The 16,760-nt window shown below is 41.9% G+C and overlaps 1 protein-coding gene across 1 annotated transcript in view; it reads left to right on the top strand.

The window, feature by feature from the left end:
* mtm1 (myotubularin 1) overlaps positions 1-10,509 on the top strand; it is a 30,291-nt gene extending 19,782 nt beyond the window's left edge. The window contains exons 10-16 of the mRNA XM_080451180.1: positions 2,463-2,645; positions 3,745-3,900; positions 5,572-5,619; positions 5,877-5,969; positions 7,367-7,480; positions 7,880-8,056; positions 9,604-10,509. Of these exons, the coding sequence (XP_080307306.1) occupies positions 2,463-2,645; positions 3,745-3,900; positions 5,572-5,619; positions 5,877-5,969; positions 7,367-7,480; positions 7,880-8,056; positions 9,604-9,801 (969 nt within the window). The 3' untranslated portion in view covers positions 9,802-10,509. The remainder of the gene's footprint in view (positions 1-2,462; positions 2,646-3,744; positions 3,901-5,571; positions 5,620-5,876; positions 5,970-7,366; positions 7,481-7,879; positions 8,057-9,603) is intronic.
* Positions 10,510-16,760: the final 6,251 nt, after the last annotated feature.

Below are 16,760 nucleotides of genomic sequence, written 5' to 3'. Positions count from 1 at the left end.
AACAACACCTGTGTTTAACTACGTTAACTCCGTGGCCAACAAGGTAAACAACACCTGTGTTTAACTCACTGTCTACGACGCACGGCCCAACGTTAACGCCGTGGCCAACAAGGTAACAACACCTGTGTTTAACTCACTGTCTACGACGCACGGCCCAACGTTAACGCCGTGGCCAACAAGGTAACAACACCTGTGTTTAACTACGTTAACTCCGTGGCCAACAAGGTAAACAACACCTGTGTTTAACTACGTTAACGCCGTGGCCAACAAGGTAATCAACACCTGTGTTTAACTCACTGTCTACGACGCACGGCCCAACGTTAACGCCGTGGCCAACAAGGTAACAACACCTGTGTTTAACTCACTGTCTACGACGCACGGCCCAACGTTAACGCCGTGGCCAACAAGGTAACAACACCTGTGTTTAACTCACTGTCTACGACGCACGGCCCAACGTTAACGCCGTGGCCAACAAGGTAAACAACACCTGTGTTTAACTCACTGTCTACGACGCACGGCCCAACGTTAACGCCGTGGCCAACAAGGTAAACAACACCTCTGTTTAACTCACTGTCTACGACGCACGGCCCAATGTTAACGCCGTGGCCAACAAGGTAACAACACCTGTGTTTAACTCACTGTCTACGACGCACGGCCCAACGTTAACGCCGTGGCCAACAAGGTAACAACACCTGTGTTTAACTCACTGTCTACGACGCACGGCCCAACGTTAACGCCGTGGCCAACAAGGTAAACAACACCTGTGTTTAACTCACTGTCTACGACGCACGGCCCAACGTTAACGCCGTGGCCAACAAGGTAAACAACACCTCTGTTTAACTCACTGTCTACGACGCACGGCCCAACGTTAACGCTGTGGCCAACAAGGTAACAACACCTCTGTTTAACTCACCATCTACGACGCACGGCCCAACGTTAACGCCGTGGCCAACAAGGTAACAACACCTGTGTTTAACTCACTGTCTACGACGCACGGCCCAACGTTAACGCTGTGGCCAACAAGGTAACAACACCTGTGTTTAACTCACTGTCTACGACGCACGGCCCAACGTTAACGCTGTGGCCAACAAGGTAAACAACACCTGTACCATTTAACCAATTTTTATGGGTCCCGAGTAAATATGTAATTTTTTTCCGTTTCCTACATTTAAAATATATATATATATTATTTCAAAAGATTTTTTTAAGTTTAAACAAAGAAATCACAATTAAAAACAATTCCAACATTTTTCAAAAGTATTTCATGAATAAAATGAAAAAATCTAATAATTTTCATAAATAAATACATAAAAAGTTTAAGAAGTAGTGAAAATAGCAGATGTACCTTTTTTTTTCCACTGACAAAAACTAAGCTATAATGACTAAAACTATGACTAAATACGTTTTGTCAACAACATTTTTTTATGAAGATGTTAGGGAGGGACTACTGCAGAAAAGATCCAGTAGAACTAAGACGAGTCATTTTATCATTGGTTGACACATGGGTGTCACTCTCTGATTAGCCTCGATCTCCAGGCTTTTATTGTTTAGTTTTGCTAAAAAATAAAAGCCTGGAGCAGCGCGTCGGTGTACCCGGTATAGGAAGTGTTTTCATTTCCCCAACCAACCAGAGTGCAGTGGGCGTCGCTCGTAATGTTGTGTTAAGGGGGCGGGGCTTGACGGACAGATCGGTGAACCAATGGGATCAGGCGCAATCTCTCCGCACCTCTATACACCCGCCCCTCTATACACAAAAACAGGAGCGCTAGTGCAGCCTACTCTCTGATTACAGCCGATCGGCTATTTTCGGCCATCAGCTAGGCATAAATCAGGCATTACAAATTACAATGCCATCACGGCCCGCCTACATACATTTTAGTCCACTATATCAACTGTAGATTTATCCTAGGTTTAATCTTATGATATTTAATTAGTGATGTACGTTTTGCCTAGAAAGAAGAGTCTAGGACATTGGTTCTCAAAGTGGGGTCCGGGGACCCCCAGGGGTCCGTGGGGGCGTTCCAGGGGGTCCCCGGCAAAATGTGTTAATAAAAGGATCACAATAATTCTGAAACACTTTAACCTTTACTTTGATTATTCAAAAATAGCAGATCTAGAAGCTCATAGTGCCGCGCTATGAGCTTGTAGATCTGCAATTTTTTTTAAATGGTGAAAATTTGTGCTAACCTTTTGAATATATATATATTTTTTAAAGCGAACATTTGTATCTCAGATCTTTGCTTCTGGACCCCTGGAACTAAATATTTGAGATGGTGGTCCGTGGCCAAATGCATATCATTTTGGGGGTCCTTGACATGAAAAAGTTTAAGAACCACTGGTCTAGGACGTGTGGAGCGCTGTTTCACACTAAGTGCAAATGTAGGACTTGGGCCCCATGACGAAAACATTTCAGCGGTGAGATTTTGTGTTTGTGCTTCACTCCATATGTATTGTTTTCCCAGGCTACAGGAGGAGGCTATGAAGGAGACGAGTATCAGAACGCAGAGCTGGTTTTCCTGGACATCCACAACATTCACGTGATGAGAGAGTCTCTGAAGAAACTCAAAGACATTGTCTATCCCAACGTGGAAGAGTCCCACTGGCTGTCCAGTCTGGAGTCTACACACTGGCTGGAACACATTAAGGTATATAGGTGTGTGTGTGTGTGTGTGTGTGTGTGTGTGTGTGTGTGGCTTTAACCCATTAACACCGGGAGAGCACCTGCGTCACATTTTTTGGGGAAATCTTGAAGAATCTTGAAACTTTTTGGGACAATTTTGAATAATGTACAAGTTTTTAACACACATCTATTCTGGGAGTGCCTGCAACAAAATAATTTCAGATGGGTGTCCGCGACCAAATATATATAAATTGAGGGTTCCTTGATTTTGTCTTGATCAAGTTTGAGAATCTCTGATTTAAAGCTACAATCCGGGACTTAAACTAAATCTAGTTAAATTCGCCTAAAGTTTAGGCGGCCATAGTTGAGTACTGAGTACTTAGAGATGGGAGCCGGTTTTAACGATATTAACTTTAAACGTTTCTCAAAAGCAGCAAAAATTGCTGGTCTACAAGCTCACAACACATCGTGGTGCGGCGCTTTGTGAGATCGAGGACCCCCTCGAAAAGGGGCTTAATCTCTAACAGAAATGTCTAAATACATAAAATAATGGGCTGTTTTCCTGCTACTTTTGCAAGACACTGTTGTATGCCAAAGTAGGGCATTCATTTACTGAAAAAAACGAAGCCATTGAAGCCGTTGCAACCATAATAATAATAATGATGTCTTTTCTTAACCCATTAAAACCTGAGGCGATTCTTAAAAAAAATCTAAATCTCAACCGTTTTTTGAAAAAAATCTGGAAAATATTTTTTCAATATTTTTCAAAAATAGCAGATCTACAAGCTCGTAGCGCGGCACTCGGTGCCGCGCTATGAGCTTGTAGATCTGCTATTTTTGAATAGCCAAAATAAATCTTAAAATGAGACGCAGATGCGTCCCCGGTCTATGGGTTAACATACAAATTGGATTGATAATTGGATAATGTATTGTTATGTCTTCTGAAGTAGTCCACTTATAACCAGACATGCAGACTTGTAGCTTTTCAGCTACAATAGCCGTTTTGAATCCAAATAGGGCAATTGTGTGACACCTGACCCGAAAAAGAAAACATAATGTATTTATTTATGTGCTTAAAAGCATTATATTATATATAATGTATTTTTCTTCATTTTTTCCAATAGCTGGTGTTATCGGGAGCGATCCAGGTAGCAGATAAGATCTCTTCTGGTAACTCGGTCATCGTCCACTGTAGTGACGGCTGGGATCGAACCGCCCAGCTCACCTCTCTGGCCATGCTGATGCTGGACAGCCACTACCGCACTCTAAGAGGGTTCCAGGTCAGTGGATCCTGCTGTACTAGAGCCAGTGGCTGATACCTGGGTCTTTATTTGACCTTTAGACATCGGAATCAGAAGATTCATGCAGCCGTGGGGAAGGCTTAAGCCAAAAATGGCATTTTTATCCTGTCAGATTGGCAGAGCGACAAGCTATTTTCAGCAAAAGCCCTCCCCACAATTACAGAAAAACAAAAAAGACACTAGTATAGATGGCTGAGGGACTCCGGTCACCCATATAGGGTTCAAGTGGTTAACCACTTTCACCCTGGTCATTATAGGTGACAATTGTTTTGGTATTATTGTTATTATATATACATTTTTTTATTTTGATTGAATACAATTGATATTGCTTTTTATTTATTTTTTGTTTGACAAAATATGTGACAAAACCTCAGTAATCAGTCAGGTGGTCAGGTCTATGCCGGTAGTTTATTAACTCTATAACTGCCAAAGACGTTTATAAACGTCTTTGAGAAATTAGCTGTTGCCTGCCAAAGACGTTTAAAAACGTCCTAAAAAAAAAAATTCTAAAAAGATTCTCTAATTATTTAGTATTGACACCTTTTCGATATTCCAAACGAATAAGGAGATAACAATTTCCAAAGATTTGCTGCTCCATCCACTTCAATGTTAAAATTGAAACGGACAAACAATTCACAATGTTTTTTGGTTTGAAACCACTGGTTTTGAGCTATTTTCAAACATCAAACAACACATGACAACAAGGTCAAATTGACCTCGTTGACATTTGTGAAACCACACCTGAATCTCATCTGTGATTAGAAATTTTCTGGGGATCAATCATACTGGAGAAAAATATTTTGTGGCTATGCGAAAAGGTACCAAAATCGGTCAAAACCCTGGCAGAGGCTACAGACTGTTCTGAAAAAACTCTGGCAGGGTAAGAGTTAAATGTTTAGCCGGCAATATACAGGTATTGTTCTCATTGTCTCATCTCATCATTGTGTGCGTCAGAGGCGTAGCGTCATGGAGGCCACTGAGGCCATGGCCCGGTCAGTAAAGACCCGGCCTGCCCTGTCTAGCTGCTCAAACTGCAGGGCAAGATTCCCCAGAAAAAAATAATTCTGCTCCGACAACAATAGATACGTTACCGCAGTGATACATTGGCTGCCCCCCATTCGTACCTTTTACAAAGCTAAAGCTACCGTCTCCTGCATAACAATGGTCCATGTGTGACCTGTTAACTCATTCAGTGCCAATGACGTCGTCGACGTCACGTTTCTATAAGCCCAGAGTGCCAATGACGTCGCCGACGTCATAAAAAAAAAAAAATGTTGTTTAACCCTTTAAGACCTGAGGCGATTCTTAAAAATGTTTTCCAAATCCAAACAGTTTTTTGAAAAAAAATCTAAACATTTTTTTTTCAAGATTTCTCAAAAATAGCAGATCTACAAGCTCATAGCGCGGCACTCGGTGCCGCGCTATGAGCTTGTATATCTGCTATTTTTGAATAGCCGAAGAAATCTAAAGTGACACATATGCGTTCCAGGTCTCAATGGGTTAATTAATTAATTACTTTTAAAAAATCGCAATGTGTCCTGCAACGCAAGGGGGGGGGATACAGATCCACGCTACGCCAGTGGTGTGCGTTATTTTTTCTAAACATTGTAAAGGAGATGTGTAACATTGTGTGTGTTTGTGTGTTTCTAGGTGCTCATTGAGAAGGAATGGATCAGCTTTGGACACAAGTTCACACAAGTAAGAACATTCATATTCATATCATACTCATTGTAATAAGTCATTTAATAAGATAATTAATTATGAGATAATCATTTTAAAATGAATAATAATGGTAATAATAATTAATGAATAATGCCGTTCCCCTCTGTATGGACGTTCACATGAATAGATCAACAATACTTGTTTCATAAAGTTCACAAAGCTCAGCTTGTAGATCTGCTATTTAAAAAAGTGTGTGTGTGTGTGTGTGTGTGTGTGTGTGTGTGTGTGTGCAGAGGATAGGTCATGGCGATAAGAACCATGCGGATCAGGAGAGGTCTCCCATCTTCGTTCAGTTCATCGACTGTGTCTGGCAAATGAGCAAACAGGTAGGAGAACCACTGACAGAAAGTACGTTTCGTTGTTGTCGGGCAGAAACCTCTTATCTCCACATTCTAACTTTTTATGTTTTTATGTAAATTAATGCCCTACGTGATCATAAAACGGCGTCGCAGAAAAGCATCAAAAGTAGCCGATCTAAGGGGCACGGTGGGGCAGTCGGTAGCTCGTCGTCTGCATGTTCTCCCCGTGTTCCCAAGGGTAGGTACCCTCACAAAAACATGCAGTAATCCGCCTCCCCCATGACAGCCGGGGCGCCTGATGGAGGGGAAGGGAACTGGTTGGAATAACGTGTTCCTTCCACGCGCTACGTCCTAGCAGGGAAACTCCCCCCTGTCAGGTGACAAGAAGGTCAGCTGGCTCTCATGCATTGAAGGAGGCATGAGCTCGGCCCTGGCCTCCCTAGGCTGGTGGGGGGAGTGTAGTGCCCAGGATCACTTAGAAAATTGGCACCGGGTGAAAAAAAAAAGGGTTACAAAAATCGAGGGATCAAAATTAATTCAAAAGTAGCAGATCTACAAGCTCGAAAGGCGACACTAAGTGATGCGTTTCGAGCTTGTAGATCTGCTACTTTTGCTGTTTTTCAATTTGAATCCTGAAAAGTACGTTTTTTTTTCTCCACTCCAATTATTTAACAGCTTTAGTTACTAGGGATGAACAATATTGACATTTTGGCCGATATCTGTTTACCGATTATTTGCATTGTCGAATCAACCGATACGGATATTGAAATGGTATAGTTTACCTTTACACCTGTTTTCTCCAGAAAGCACTGCTTGATTCTGCAGCCTTCATTCACATCACAAAAGGGCTTTTTTCCCCCAGCTTTACGTTCAAATATAAATAATTATTATACAACCAGCTGGACTGCTGAAGAGAATGTGGAGATACTATGGTCGATCATGCACATGTCTTTTGGTCTTGTCCTGCAATTCAACCTTTCTGGAGGGAGGTAGCAACACTTATCTAAAAAAAAATCTGGGTTTCAGTATCAATACTACATTTGAATCTTTGTATCTTGGACAAACCCCCGGCTGGACTGAGTCAGGATGACTCTTATAAGATCCTACTTGCAGCAAGCAAAAAAGCTATCTCAAAGAACTGGTTGCAGAAAAATTGCCCTACTATGGGGCTATTTGTCAGTATTGTGAGACAATTGCATCTCCTAGAGCAGATGACTTATTCTTTGAGGCTCCAAAAGGAGTTGGGTGAAAAAGGATGGGATATCGATACCAATATGATGATCGATTGATCGTGCATCCTAGTTACTAGTTACTTTGTAGATTTGAGTGAGTACTTCTTGCACCTCTGGTGCAGAGGCTGTTTAAATGTCCCCTCATTGTCTAAATGCCTTCTTCGTGTCTTCTTTGCTTTGTTGTCGTGGCAGTTCCCTACAGCGTTTGAGTTCAATGAGCGGCTCCTTGTGACCATTCTGGAACACCTGTACAGCTGTCGCTTTGGCACCTTCCTCTACAACTGTGAGAGTGTACGAGAACAACAGGTAACACACACACACACACAAACATGTTTATACTCTCTCAGAGGTACACAAAAACAGGTGGTCAATCCTTACATGGGCTTGTTTTCCTATCTCACATGTAGTCAACATTTGTAAATAGGTTGGTGTGAATCAGCTGTTGTAAGGGGTTTGTCAGGGAAGAACAGGTGATGATCTCGCCTCCCTGCAGAGTAAAGCTACTCAACTTAGAGATTGACAAGTACATTAAATTAATCAATACCACAATAACTAAAAGGACACAATAAAAGGAATTCCCGCCACCACAAGTTTTGTTTTCAATTTCATTACACACCAAATCCAAAGCCCTTTATTCCTGCGAAAAAAAGGGGGATTAAACTGCTTCTCTCTGATCTGTCTGTCTGTCTGTCTGTCTCTCTGTAGGAGGTGAGATCAAAGACGGTGTCGTTGTGGTCTCTGGTGAACAGCACCAGTGAGAGCTTCCTGAATCCCTTCTACACCCCGGAGTCTGGCCGCGTCCTCTACCCCGTGGCCAGCATGCGCCACCTAGACCTCTGGGTGACTTACTACATCCGCTGGAACCCACGCATACGCCAACAGGTTGGTGGTTGTGTGTGTGTGCATCTGATGTTGACAGGATGAATTCACCACCACACTGAAAGACCACGACAACAATGACAATAAAGACTATACTGCAGAGTCTTGCAACGGGCCGGGTACCCACGGATATCCGACGGGCACCTGCGTTTAACGGGTGAAAACGGTTGAAAAATATACTTGTATAAGTTCACAGGGACGGGGACGGGCGTTATTGAACTAAACGCGGGTGGGTAACATTTTATTGTGAAAATCTGCACTGTTCCCACCCAAACAACGTCACTTGTGTAACTTAACACAGAACGCCGGCACAGAGCACGTCGGTCAGTTATTTTAACTCACAAAAACACATTGAACATCCTGTTCAACCTTCAAATTAAAATCATCTGACAACGTAAACAACGACACGTGCGTACTGCGTGTATGCTCGTTCTCGCGCTTGGCTATATATGGAACGCTCGCTCCTCTGTTCTTCACTTGATGTGCAGAACTTCGGAACGAACCTGAATGTACCGCTATTGTTGAAGGCTGCTATCTTGTGTTAAAAGCATTTTAACACACTTTTAAATCGAGTGACTGTCTGTAGGCTACTGTATTTACTGCATGTACTCACGGGTAATGGGGCGGACAACGGGTCCATTATTTGATGGGCGGGGCGGATCTGGTTTGTATTTTTGATATAATCACGGGTGACGGCTCAGTCTACGGATCTAATAATTGGCGGGCGGGGCGGGTGCGGGTTGTCAAAGTTGGACCCGTGCAGGACTCTGCTATACAATGTGCACACATTTCTCTCTGTATTAAAACCCGGTCTGATGACGATCCCCATTTTGGAGACTCCTAGACAAGTGCTACTCAGACTCTTTGATGTCAAGACAAGGACCCCCAAATTGATGTCCACGAATCCCCCATCTGATCATCTTTTTAATTTTTATAATCCTATTAGTTTGTACAGATTTTTTTTATTTTATATTCTACTATTCAGTGTTTAGAGTGGTCTTCAACTGGGCTCCGGAACCCCTAGGGGTTCCTCAGAGTTACTACAGGGGGTCCGCCAAATCTTTGTGTGATATGATTGTTATTTTTTAACAATACCACTTGAGGAGAACTTTCGCCAAAAAATAGCAGATCTACAAGCTCACAACGCCTCGCGCTGCGAGGCGTTGTGAGCTTGTAGATCTGCTATTTTTTGGCGAAGAGGTACAGGTGTAGAGGGGGGGAAAAAGAGCAGACCAAGTAAACAAAAAAAAGTTTAATCTGAAACACAATGTTATACAATATAGAGGGGGTCCCTGCTTCAACTCTTGTCTCAGCTAGGGGGTCCTTGGCCTGAAAACGTTGAAGACCCCTGGTTTAGATTCATGATAGGTTCTTCGATTTACCTGTGATCCTAGATTTACTAATTCTATGTATATGTTGATGTATTACCTTGCTTTCTGTAAATCACTCTGCATTAGAGCGTCTGCTAAATGCCTACATTTTGTGTGTGTGTGTGTGTGTGTGTGTGTGTGTGTGTGTGTGCGTGTGTGTGTGTGTGCGTGCGTGTGTAGCAGCAGAGTCCAGTGGAGCAGCGCTACAAGGAGCTGCTGGCCCTGAGGGACGAGTACCTGAAAAAACTGGAGGAGCTGCAGCTGTCCGACTCCACCCCGTCGTCTCACCTCTCCAACAGCTCCGTCCTACCCAACGCACCCTCGCCCGCCACGTCGGCGCCCTCGCAGCAGTACACGCACATGCAAACGCCCTTCTGAACGCACACCTTTCTGTTCACGCTTAACACACACACACACTCTTCTGATATCTCTCGTTTTCTCACTGACAAAAACAAACACACACGCGCGCACATACTGACGGGAAAAACGTGCGCTTTTGTACATAGTAATAATTGTGGATAACAAGGAATAGTAATAATGTTTGATAACCATATAGGTTAGCTTGTAACACCAGCTATAATGGTCATGTTTATTATGCAATATGTCACAGTACAGCCTTTGCCACATGAACTTTTCTACAGACACACACAGTCTTCATCCAGAAAGCTGTTGTTTATTTTATTTTCCCCGGGGAGGGAAAAGAGGGTGAAGAGGGAGCGCTTGGTTTTGTCGCCTCCGCGTGGCAAGGCGCGCGGCCGACAGCGCAGGCTTGAGGGTTGCGCACGCCAGCCGAGTGAGCCGCCGCCGCGGGCGAACGGCCGATGGCCGCTACGTGGTCGAGTGTGCCGTCCGAGTAGAGCTGTCGCTATTACAAATTTAAGTTGACGATTAATCGTCACATAATCTCACACACATAATTGTGATTAACGATTTAATTGTGTGTTTGGCCATTGAACATTGGAACATTTTAGGCTTCGTAATCAAAAATTGCACAGGGGAGATATTACAAATAACTGAAATATACAACAAAATTATTGACGTATTTAATCATTTTAAACATGTAATAATAGCAGAAATAGCAGATCTACAAGCTTACAACGCGTTGTAAGCTTGTAGATCTGCTATTTTGATATTTAAAAATGTGTGAAACATTTTCAACATGGAAACGGTTATGACGATTATGCAAAAATCATTGCGATTATCTCAACTAATTGCGATTGGACGATGATGTAATAATTGTGACAGGCCTACGTCCGAGTCGGCGAGCCGTGGCGGCAGAAAAAAAATCGCTTTTATCTCGTGAAGCAAAAAACAAGCGCACCCTCCCTCCGTCTCAGCCAATCAGAAGCCGAGTCCTCACTTTCCCTCCTACGAAAAAAATAAATAAAACAACATCGCATCTAGAAAGGCCTTAATGAAGACGTCCCATCAGCTCCTATAGCTCTAATCCTTCACATCTAGAAGAGAACCTGCAGGATTCAGGAGCTGCTCGCTGCATATAAAACGTCACGCTATTCTATAAGCCCCACCTTTTGACCTTTTGACCCTGAAGCATAGCTGCCGTACTGTTGCACAGTGTTTAGAGCAGTTAAGTTCTCAAACTTTTTCATGCCAAGAACCCCCTAATTGATATATATTTGGCCACGGACCCCCTCATTTGAAAATGGTTTGTGCCAGGGACCCCCTGAACAGAAGATTTGTGTAAAAAAAATATATTAAAAAATGTCAAAACATTTTCTATATTTTTCAAAAATAGCAGATGTACAAGCTTGCAGCACAGCACGAATTGATGCGCTGTCAGCTTGTAGATCTGCTATTTTTGATCGTATAAAACGGATAAAGTAGTTAAAATAATCGTGATGCTACATTAACTACTTTTGCTGGGAACCCCCTGGAACCCCCCCAAGGACCCCTGAAGTAAACCCTGTTATATCTGGCAGCCCAGTCTATCCGTGGCCTATATAATGCATTATTAAAATAAATTGGTTGAGAATCACCGCCTTAGAGAGAGTTCAGTTCTCAAAACAAAGCTACAAATGATTCTCTGTCCCTACATGGTGCCCGTGTGTCCACGCCAAGATTTATCAACTGGTTGTCACACTGGGGAACGCAAAAAATGTAGATCTGGCACATAATGTTAACTGCTCACATCTCTGTTAAACAGAAGTCAAATCACCCACGAGAGTGAGAGAGATATGGAGCGTTTGGCTGCGCTGTTTCATGCTGGGTGGAGCTGGTCTCCACATCACAGAACAGTGGGGGTGAAACTCTATGCCGACGACTCTCCTGTCTTTTTAAGTGGGGGAAAAAGGGGGCGACATTATGAGGCTGTTCAATGGGGAGATCGAACGGAGGGTGAGAAATGTTGTATCTCTGGAAAGAGTTTGGCCACTAGACGACTCAATCTAGTTCGCTGCCATCTCTGCTATCCCACCAATGAAATTCTGTATCTACCCCCGAAACTCAAATGAATGACGGTCATTATGTTAAGCTCTGCGAAGATTTTGTATTTCATTAAATCTGGAATGGTGTAATTGTAGTGCGGCCTTGCCCTCATCTATTCGTTCGGCCAGTTCAGCAATCCTTACTCCTTGGCACTCGACGCAGACCTGTCCGATACAGCCGTGTAGAAAAGCATTTCAACTCCTTTTGGGCTGGGGTCCTGAAAAAAGTCTCTGAGAAATCATCAGGCTCTGGTGTGTTGTGTGCTGCTCAGTGAAGCTCATTGAACAGATGTTATGAAATTAAAAAACCTGTCTGAAACCATTGCTAAATTTGCTAAACAAACTCAAACTACGACCAAACTAAATGCACCATTTAGTTTGTTGCTCTTGGCCAGTTGCATCATTTGCTAATTTACAGCTATGGCTGAAATTCTCGTGACAAAAAAAAGAAAAAGCAATCCTACTGTGATCGATGCTGCACTCTCGTTCCACCCCCGAGTGGTTTGAAACATTAATACCTGTATGAAAAGGACGAGTTTCTGTCCATGGCTGCGTCTTGTGTAATTAAAGTGCTTCTCGCGCTTGTTTGACCCCTTTTCTCCACCAACATGTCAGCCATTAGATACTTTCTGGCTACCTGTCGTGTCAGATAAGGTCAGGTCCAGTTTTGTGCCTTGGTTCATCTGAGAATCTCCTCAGATGGACATTTTTGTATCCAAAACGTCGGGTCTCGGTTCGTGTTTGAAATGGTTCCGTTAAGAACATTTGTCCATGTTTGAAGTGGTTCCGTCCGTGGTGGGGGTTGCACTGGTGTCCATGACGTGCACAAGTCAACCATTTATGATGTGATTTGGAGGCTCTTGTCATGTGGTCTGTTAGTGATGTGGAACCACGCTGTGAGATTGGAACAGTGGCGGGCATAAAAGGACAGTGTGTAAGATGTCTTAGAAGGGTGATTTATACTTACAGTGGTGGTCAAGCTTTAGGATTACTGAGATGTTACCAAATTAGGTCATCAAATAAAATGCAGTCTTTGGGTGTTGGACCGTAACAGAATGGTACCCATTTCACACCATCCTTCCAATGTGCATGTACTGACACTTTGGCATGGCACACATTTCCAAGTGAACTTTATTTGTATCAGCCCTTAATCACAGTTACAGTCAGGACTTTACGCACCCACAGAAAAACGAGAAAGAAATATAGATCTGTCGGCAAATTAAATGCCACTGCATGCATGGTGCACAAACTTGGGTGTTCACAGAGAACCCACTTCCTGCGTGCCTTCCCAGAAGTGGGCTCAGAAATGGGATCCATTCTGCCAGACTGTTAAGCGTAGTGTTATTGTGACTTTCACGAGGAAGGGCTAGCGGAAAGACATCAGTGAGCGTAGTGTTATTGTGACTTTAACAAGGAAGGGCTAGCGAGAAGACACCAGTGAGCGTGGTGTTATTGGGACTTTGACGAGGAAGGGCTAGCGAGAAGACACCAGTGAGCGTGGTGTTATTGGGACTTTCACAAGGAAGGGCTATTGAGAAGATATCAGTGATCGTAGTGTTATTGTGACTTTTAACGAGGAAGGGCAAGCGGAAAGACATCAGTGAGCGCAGTGTTATTGTGACTTTAACGAGGAAGGGCTAGTGAGAAGACACCAGTGAGCGTGGTGTTATTGGGACTTTGACGAGGAAGGCCTAACGAGAAGACATCAGTGAGCGTACTGCTATTGTGACTTTCACAAGGAAGGGCTAGCGAGAAGACACCAGTGATCGTAGTGTTATTGGGACTTTCACAAGGAAGGGCTAGCGGGAAGACATCAGTGAGCGTGGTGTTATTGGGACTTTGACGAGGAAGGGCTAACGAGAAGATATCAGTGATCGTAGTGTTATTGGGCCTTTCACGAGGAAGGGCTAGCGGGAAGACATCAGTGGGAAACGTTCCCCCAACAGGGCTTGGCAAAACTACATCTTAACGCAGTTCAAAAGCAATAGCAGTCAATTTGAAACTTGAAATGTAATTGACAAAATCATCTCTTCTGGTATGAAAATATTTTAGGGAAAACGCGTTGTTAAAGAAAAAGCCTTGACTAGTCCGGTTCGTAGCACTGTGGAAACCAGGCAAACTTTCTATCAGCTATTCCACATATCGTCTCTGTCGGGTGGAAATCTCATATGTCCAAAACCGATACTTTTCAGGATTAAAATTCAAAAGATGCAACATTTGCAGATCCACAAGCTCAAAACGAGCTTGTGGATCTGCTACTTTTGAAGCTTTTGTGTGACGCTGTAGTATGATCAAATAGGGCGTTAATTTACAAAGAAACTGAAAAAGTTACAATATGGAGATAAGAGTTTTCTGCCCGACAGCAACGAAATCCTACTGTAACTCCGTCTGGTGTTTAGTTTCCCATTCACAAACATTACTGATCATTTTAAAACTCCCCCTGAACGCACCACTGAAAAATCAACATCACATTTTTATACGTGGCCCTTTGGTGGTTTGAAGACCTTTTTTTATTTTGAAAATCTACACACAGGAAATGTAAAATGACAACGTAAAAACACCTTCTGTTGGCCGAGTGGTCGTGCTTTTTTTTTTTTTTCCTTCGGGGGTAAAATAAAGACAGACAAAAATCTATTTTATTTTTGACTTTGTACAAGTACCATAATGATGTAATTACCTCAAGCAAAGCCTATTTTACTGTCTAAAGTTCTATTGTTGTAAAATATAATTATTTTATTTAGTGTACAATTTGACAGTTTTATAATAATGAGAGGTTTTGAGATAAAAAAAAAAACATGTTTGTTTTTTTGGTTTGAGTTGTTGATATTTGCTATCTTGGTTCAAGTGGAGTTATAACTTGTGTTGCCTTACAGGGCATTTATTTGGGGGGGGGGAGAACACAACACCGTGGCTGTCCGGTCGAAACCTTGTATGTCCAAAACCATTTACTATTCAGGAAATGGAAAAGAAAAAAGGCTAATTTCACTACTTTTGCGCAACACTCTTGTACTTCAAAGTAGGGCATTAATGAAGTTGAAATATGGAGATTACAAGGTTTCTGCTCCGACAGCGAATGATGTTGATTCACATGGTTAGATGACAAATCCTGATCCATTGATTGGCATGTGAGTGTGATCCCAGCTTCATCCTTAAAACACCATTCATCTTTGGTAGAGGTTTGACTTGTGTTGTGTGTGTGTGTGTGACCTTGTCCCTATGCAACCACACTATTGGTGAGGTATCTTCAATAGGCTCCGTGCATGACTAGTTGTTATTTTTCTCCATGAGGTGACTTTTCTGTTCCGGGTCAGTTTCTCATAGCTTCTTCTGATTGGCTCGGCAGCAGATTTGAACCGGAAGTACTTACGAACCCATTAAGGCCTGAAGCCGATTCTAAAAAATGTCTTCTAAATCCTAACAGTTTTATGAAAAACCTATGTTTCTATGTCAGTGGTGCTCAATCTTTTTCATGTCAAGGACCCCCAAAATTATATGTATTTGGCCGCGGACCCCCATCTCAAAATATGTTGTTCCAGGGTCCCCCAGAAGCAAAGATTTGAGTTAAAAATTTTCACTTTAAAAAATATATATATTCAAAGATTTGCACAAACTGTTTACGATTTTTCAAAAATAGCCAAAGGATAAAATAATGGTTAAAGTGGTTACACAGATGCGTTCCCGTTCCCGTACATGGGTATAATCTGTTTCCGGTGTTCTTGCTGTCTTAACATTGTGAAAAGTGTGTCAAAGTCACTCTTTTAGCTTACAAATGGACATTGAGATATGGACAAAATAGATATTGAGAATGTATGAAATCACAAATCCAGGGTCAGTGTTTAGTTTTTTGTTTTAAATACAAATCTCACCCTCAAATTGATTTTGATATATATTTTTTGGAATATCTAGTAGATATGTTTCTCGACCTATAGTATGACAATAATGCTTTTATCGGTCATTGTAAAAAGGTGAAAAATGCCTGAAACGTGTCATTTTATACATTGTCAGAATTCTCTTTGTTTGTCTAGTTTATGTGTGAACCTTACCTTGCAATGTAACTCAATGAGGAGACTATTTTGGATCATAGCTTGCTAATCAACAAAGCAAATCATATTGAAGATATCTTGCCAGTATTTGCACCATGACATCGTTACTACAACACCCAAACCTCTACCAAAGATGCATCATTCTTTAAACTCGGATTCACGTGTTGCTATTTGGTGATGATTCTAGAGTCTATGGAATCTGAGAACGGTTCCTTTACTATTTACTCTCTTACCTTAATATAGGTACACTAAGTTTAAAGGGATTTTTTGTTAAATTTTTCATAATAATACAACCTTACTTTTTAACAAATACATTTGAAATGCATTTCAATAACCTTTTTTTGGTTCAATGAAAAACTGTTCAAAAGGTGAAAACCCAACAGTTTTGAAAATGTATTTCTCCCAATCATGGTATATTTTACTCTTTACTCTTTGTTGGAATGGCTTTTGTTATGTAAATATTACTGATTAAATTAATTTAAAGATTTCTCACGTAACTTTTTGTGGCTTCGCTTTTTTGTTTTATTTATTATAATTAGATACAAATGTTTTGAAAGTGTCTAACCACTGTATTAGACAGAATTATAGACAGGTACCCTTGATGAAGATGGGGGGGATGACTAAATGATATGGTGGTGATATTTATTGGGATTTTTAAATGCGTAAATTACCTTTATTGATAGATCAAGGCAGTCAACCAAAATACCATATTTGTGCATAGTGTGCGAGCAGTGGTGGAAAGTAACTAAGTACATTTACTCAAGTACTGTACTCAAGTAAAAATTTCGCTACTTTTACTTCTACTCCACCACAGCTCAGAGCCAAATATTGTACTTTTACTCCATTACAA

Source organism: Gymnoscopelus braueri (assembly GCF_963280865.1).
Source record: "Gymnoscopelus braueri genome assembly, chromosome: 15".
Lineage (NCBI taxonomy): Eukaryota > Metazoa > Chordata > Actinopteri > Myctophiformes > Myctophidae > Gymnoscopelus > Gymnoscopelus braueri.
This window is presented reverse-complemented; position numbering and strand designations above follow the sequence as displayed.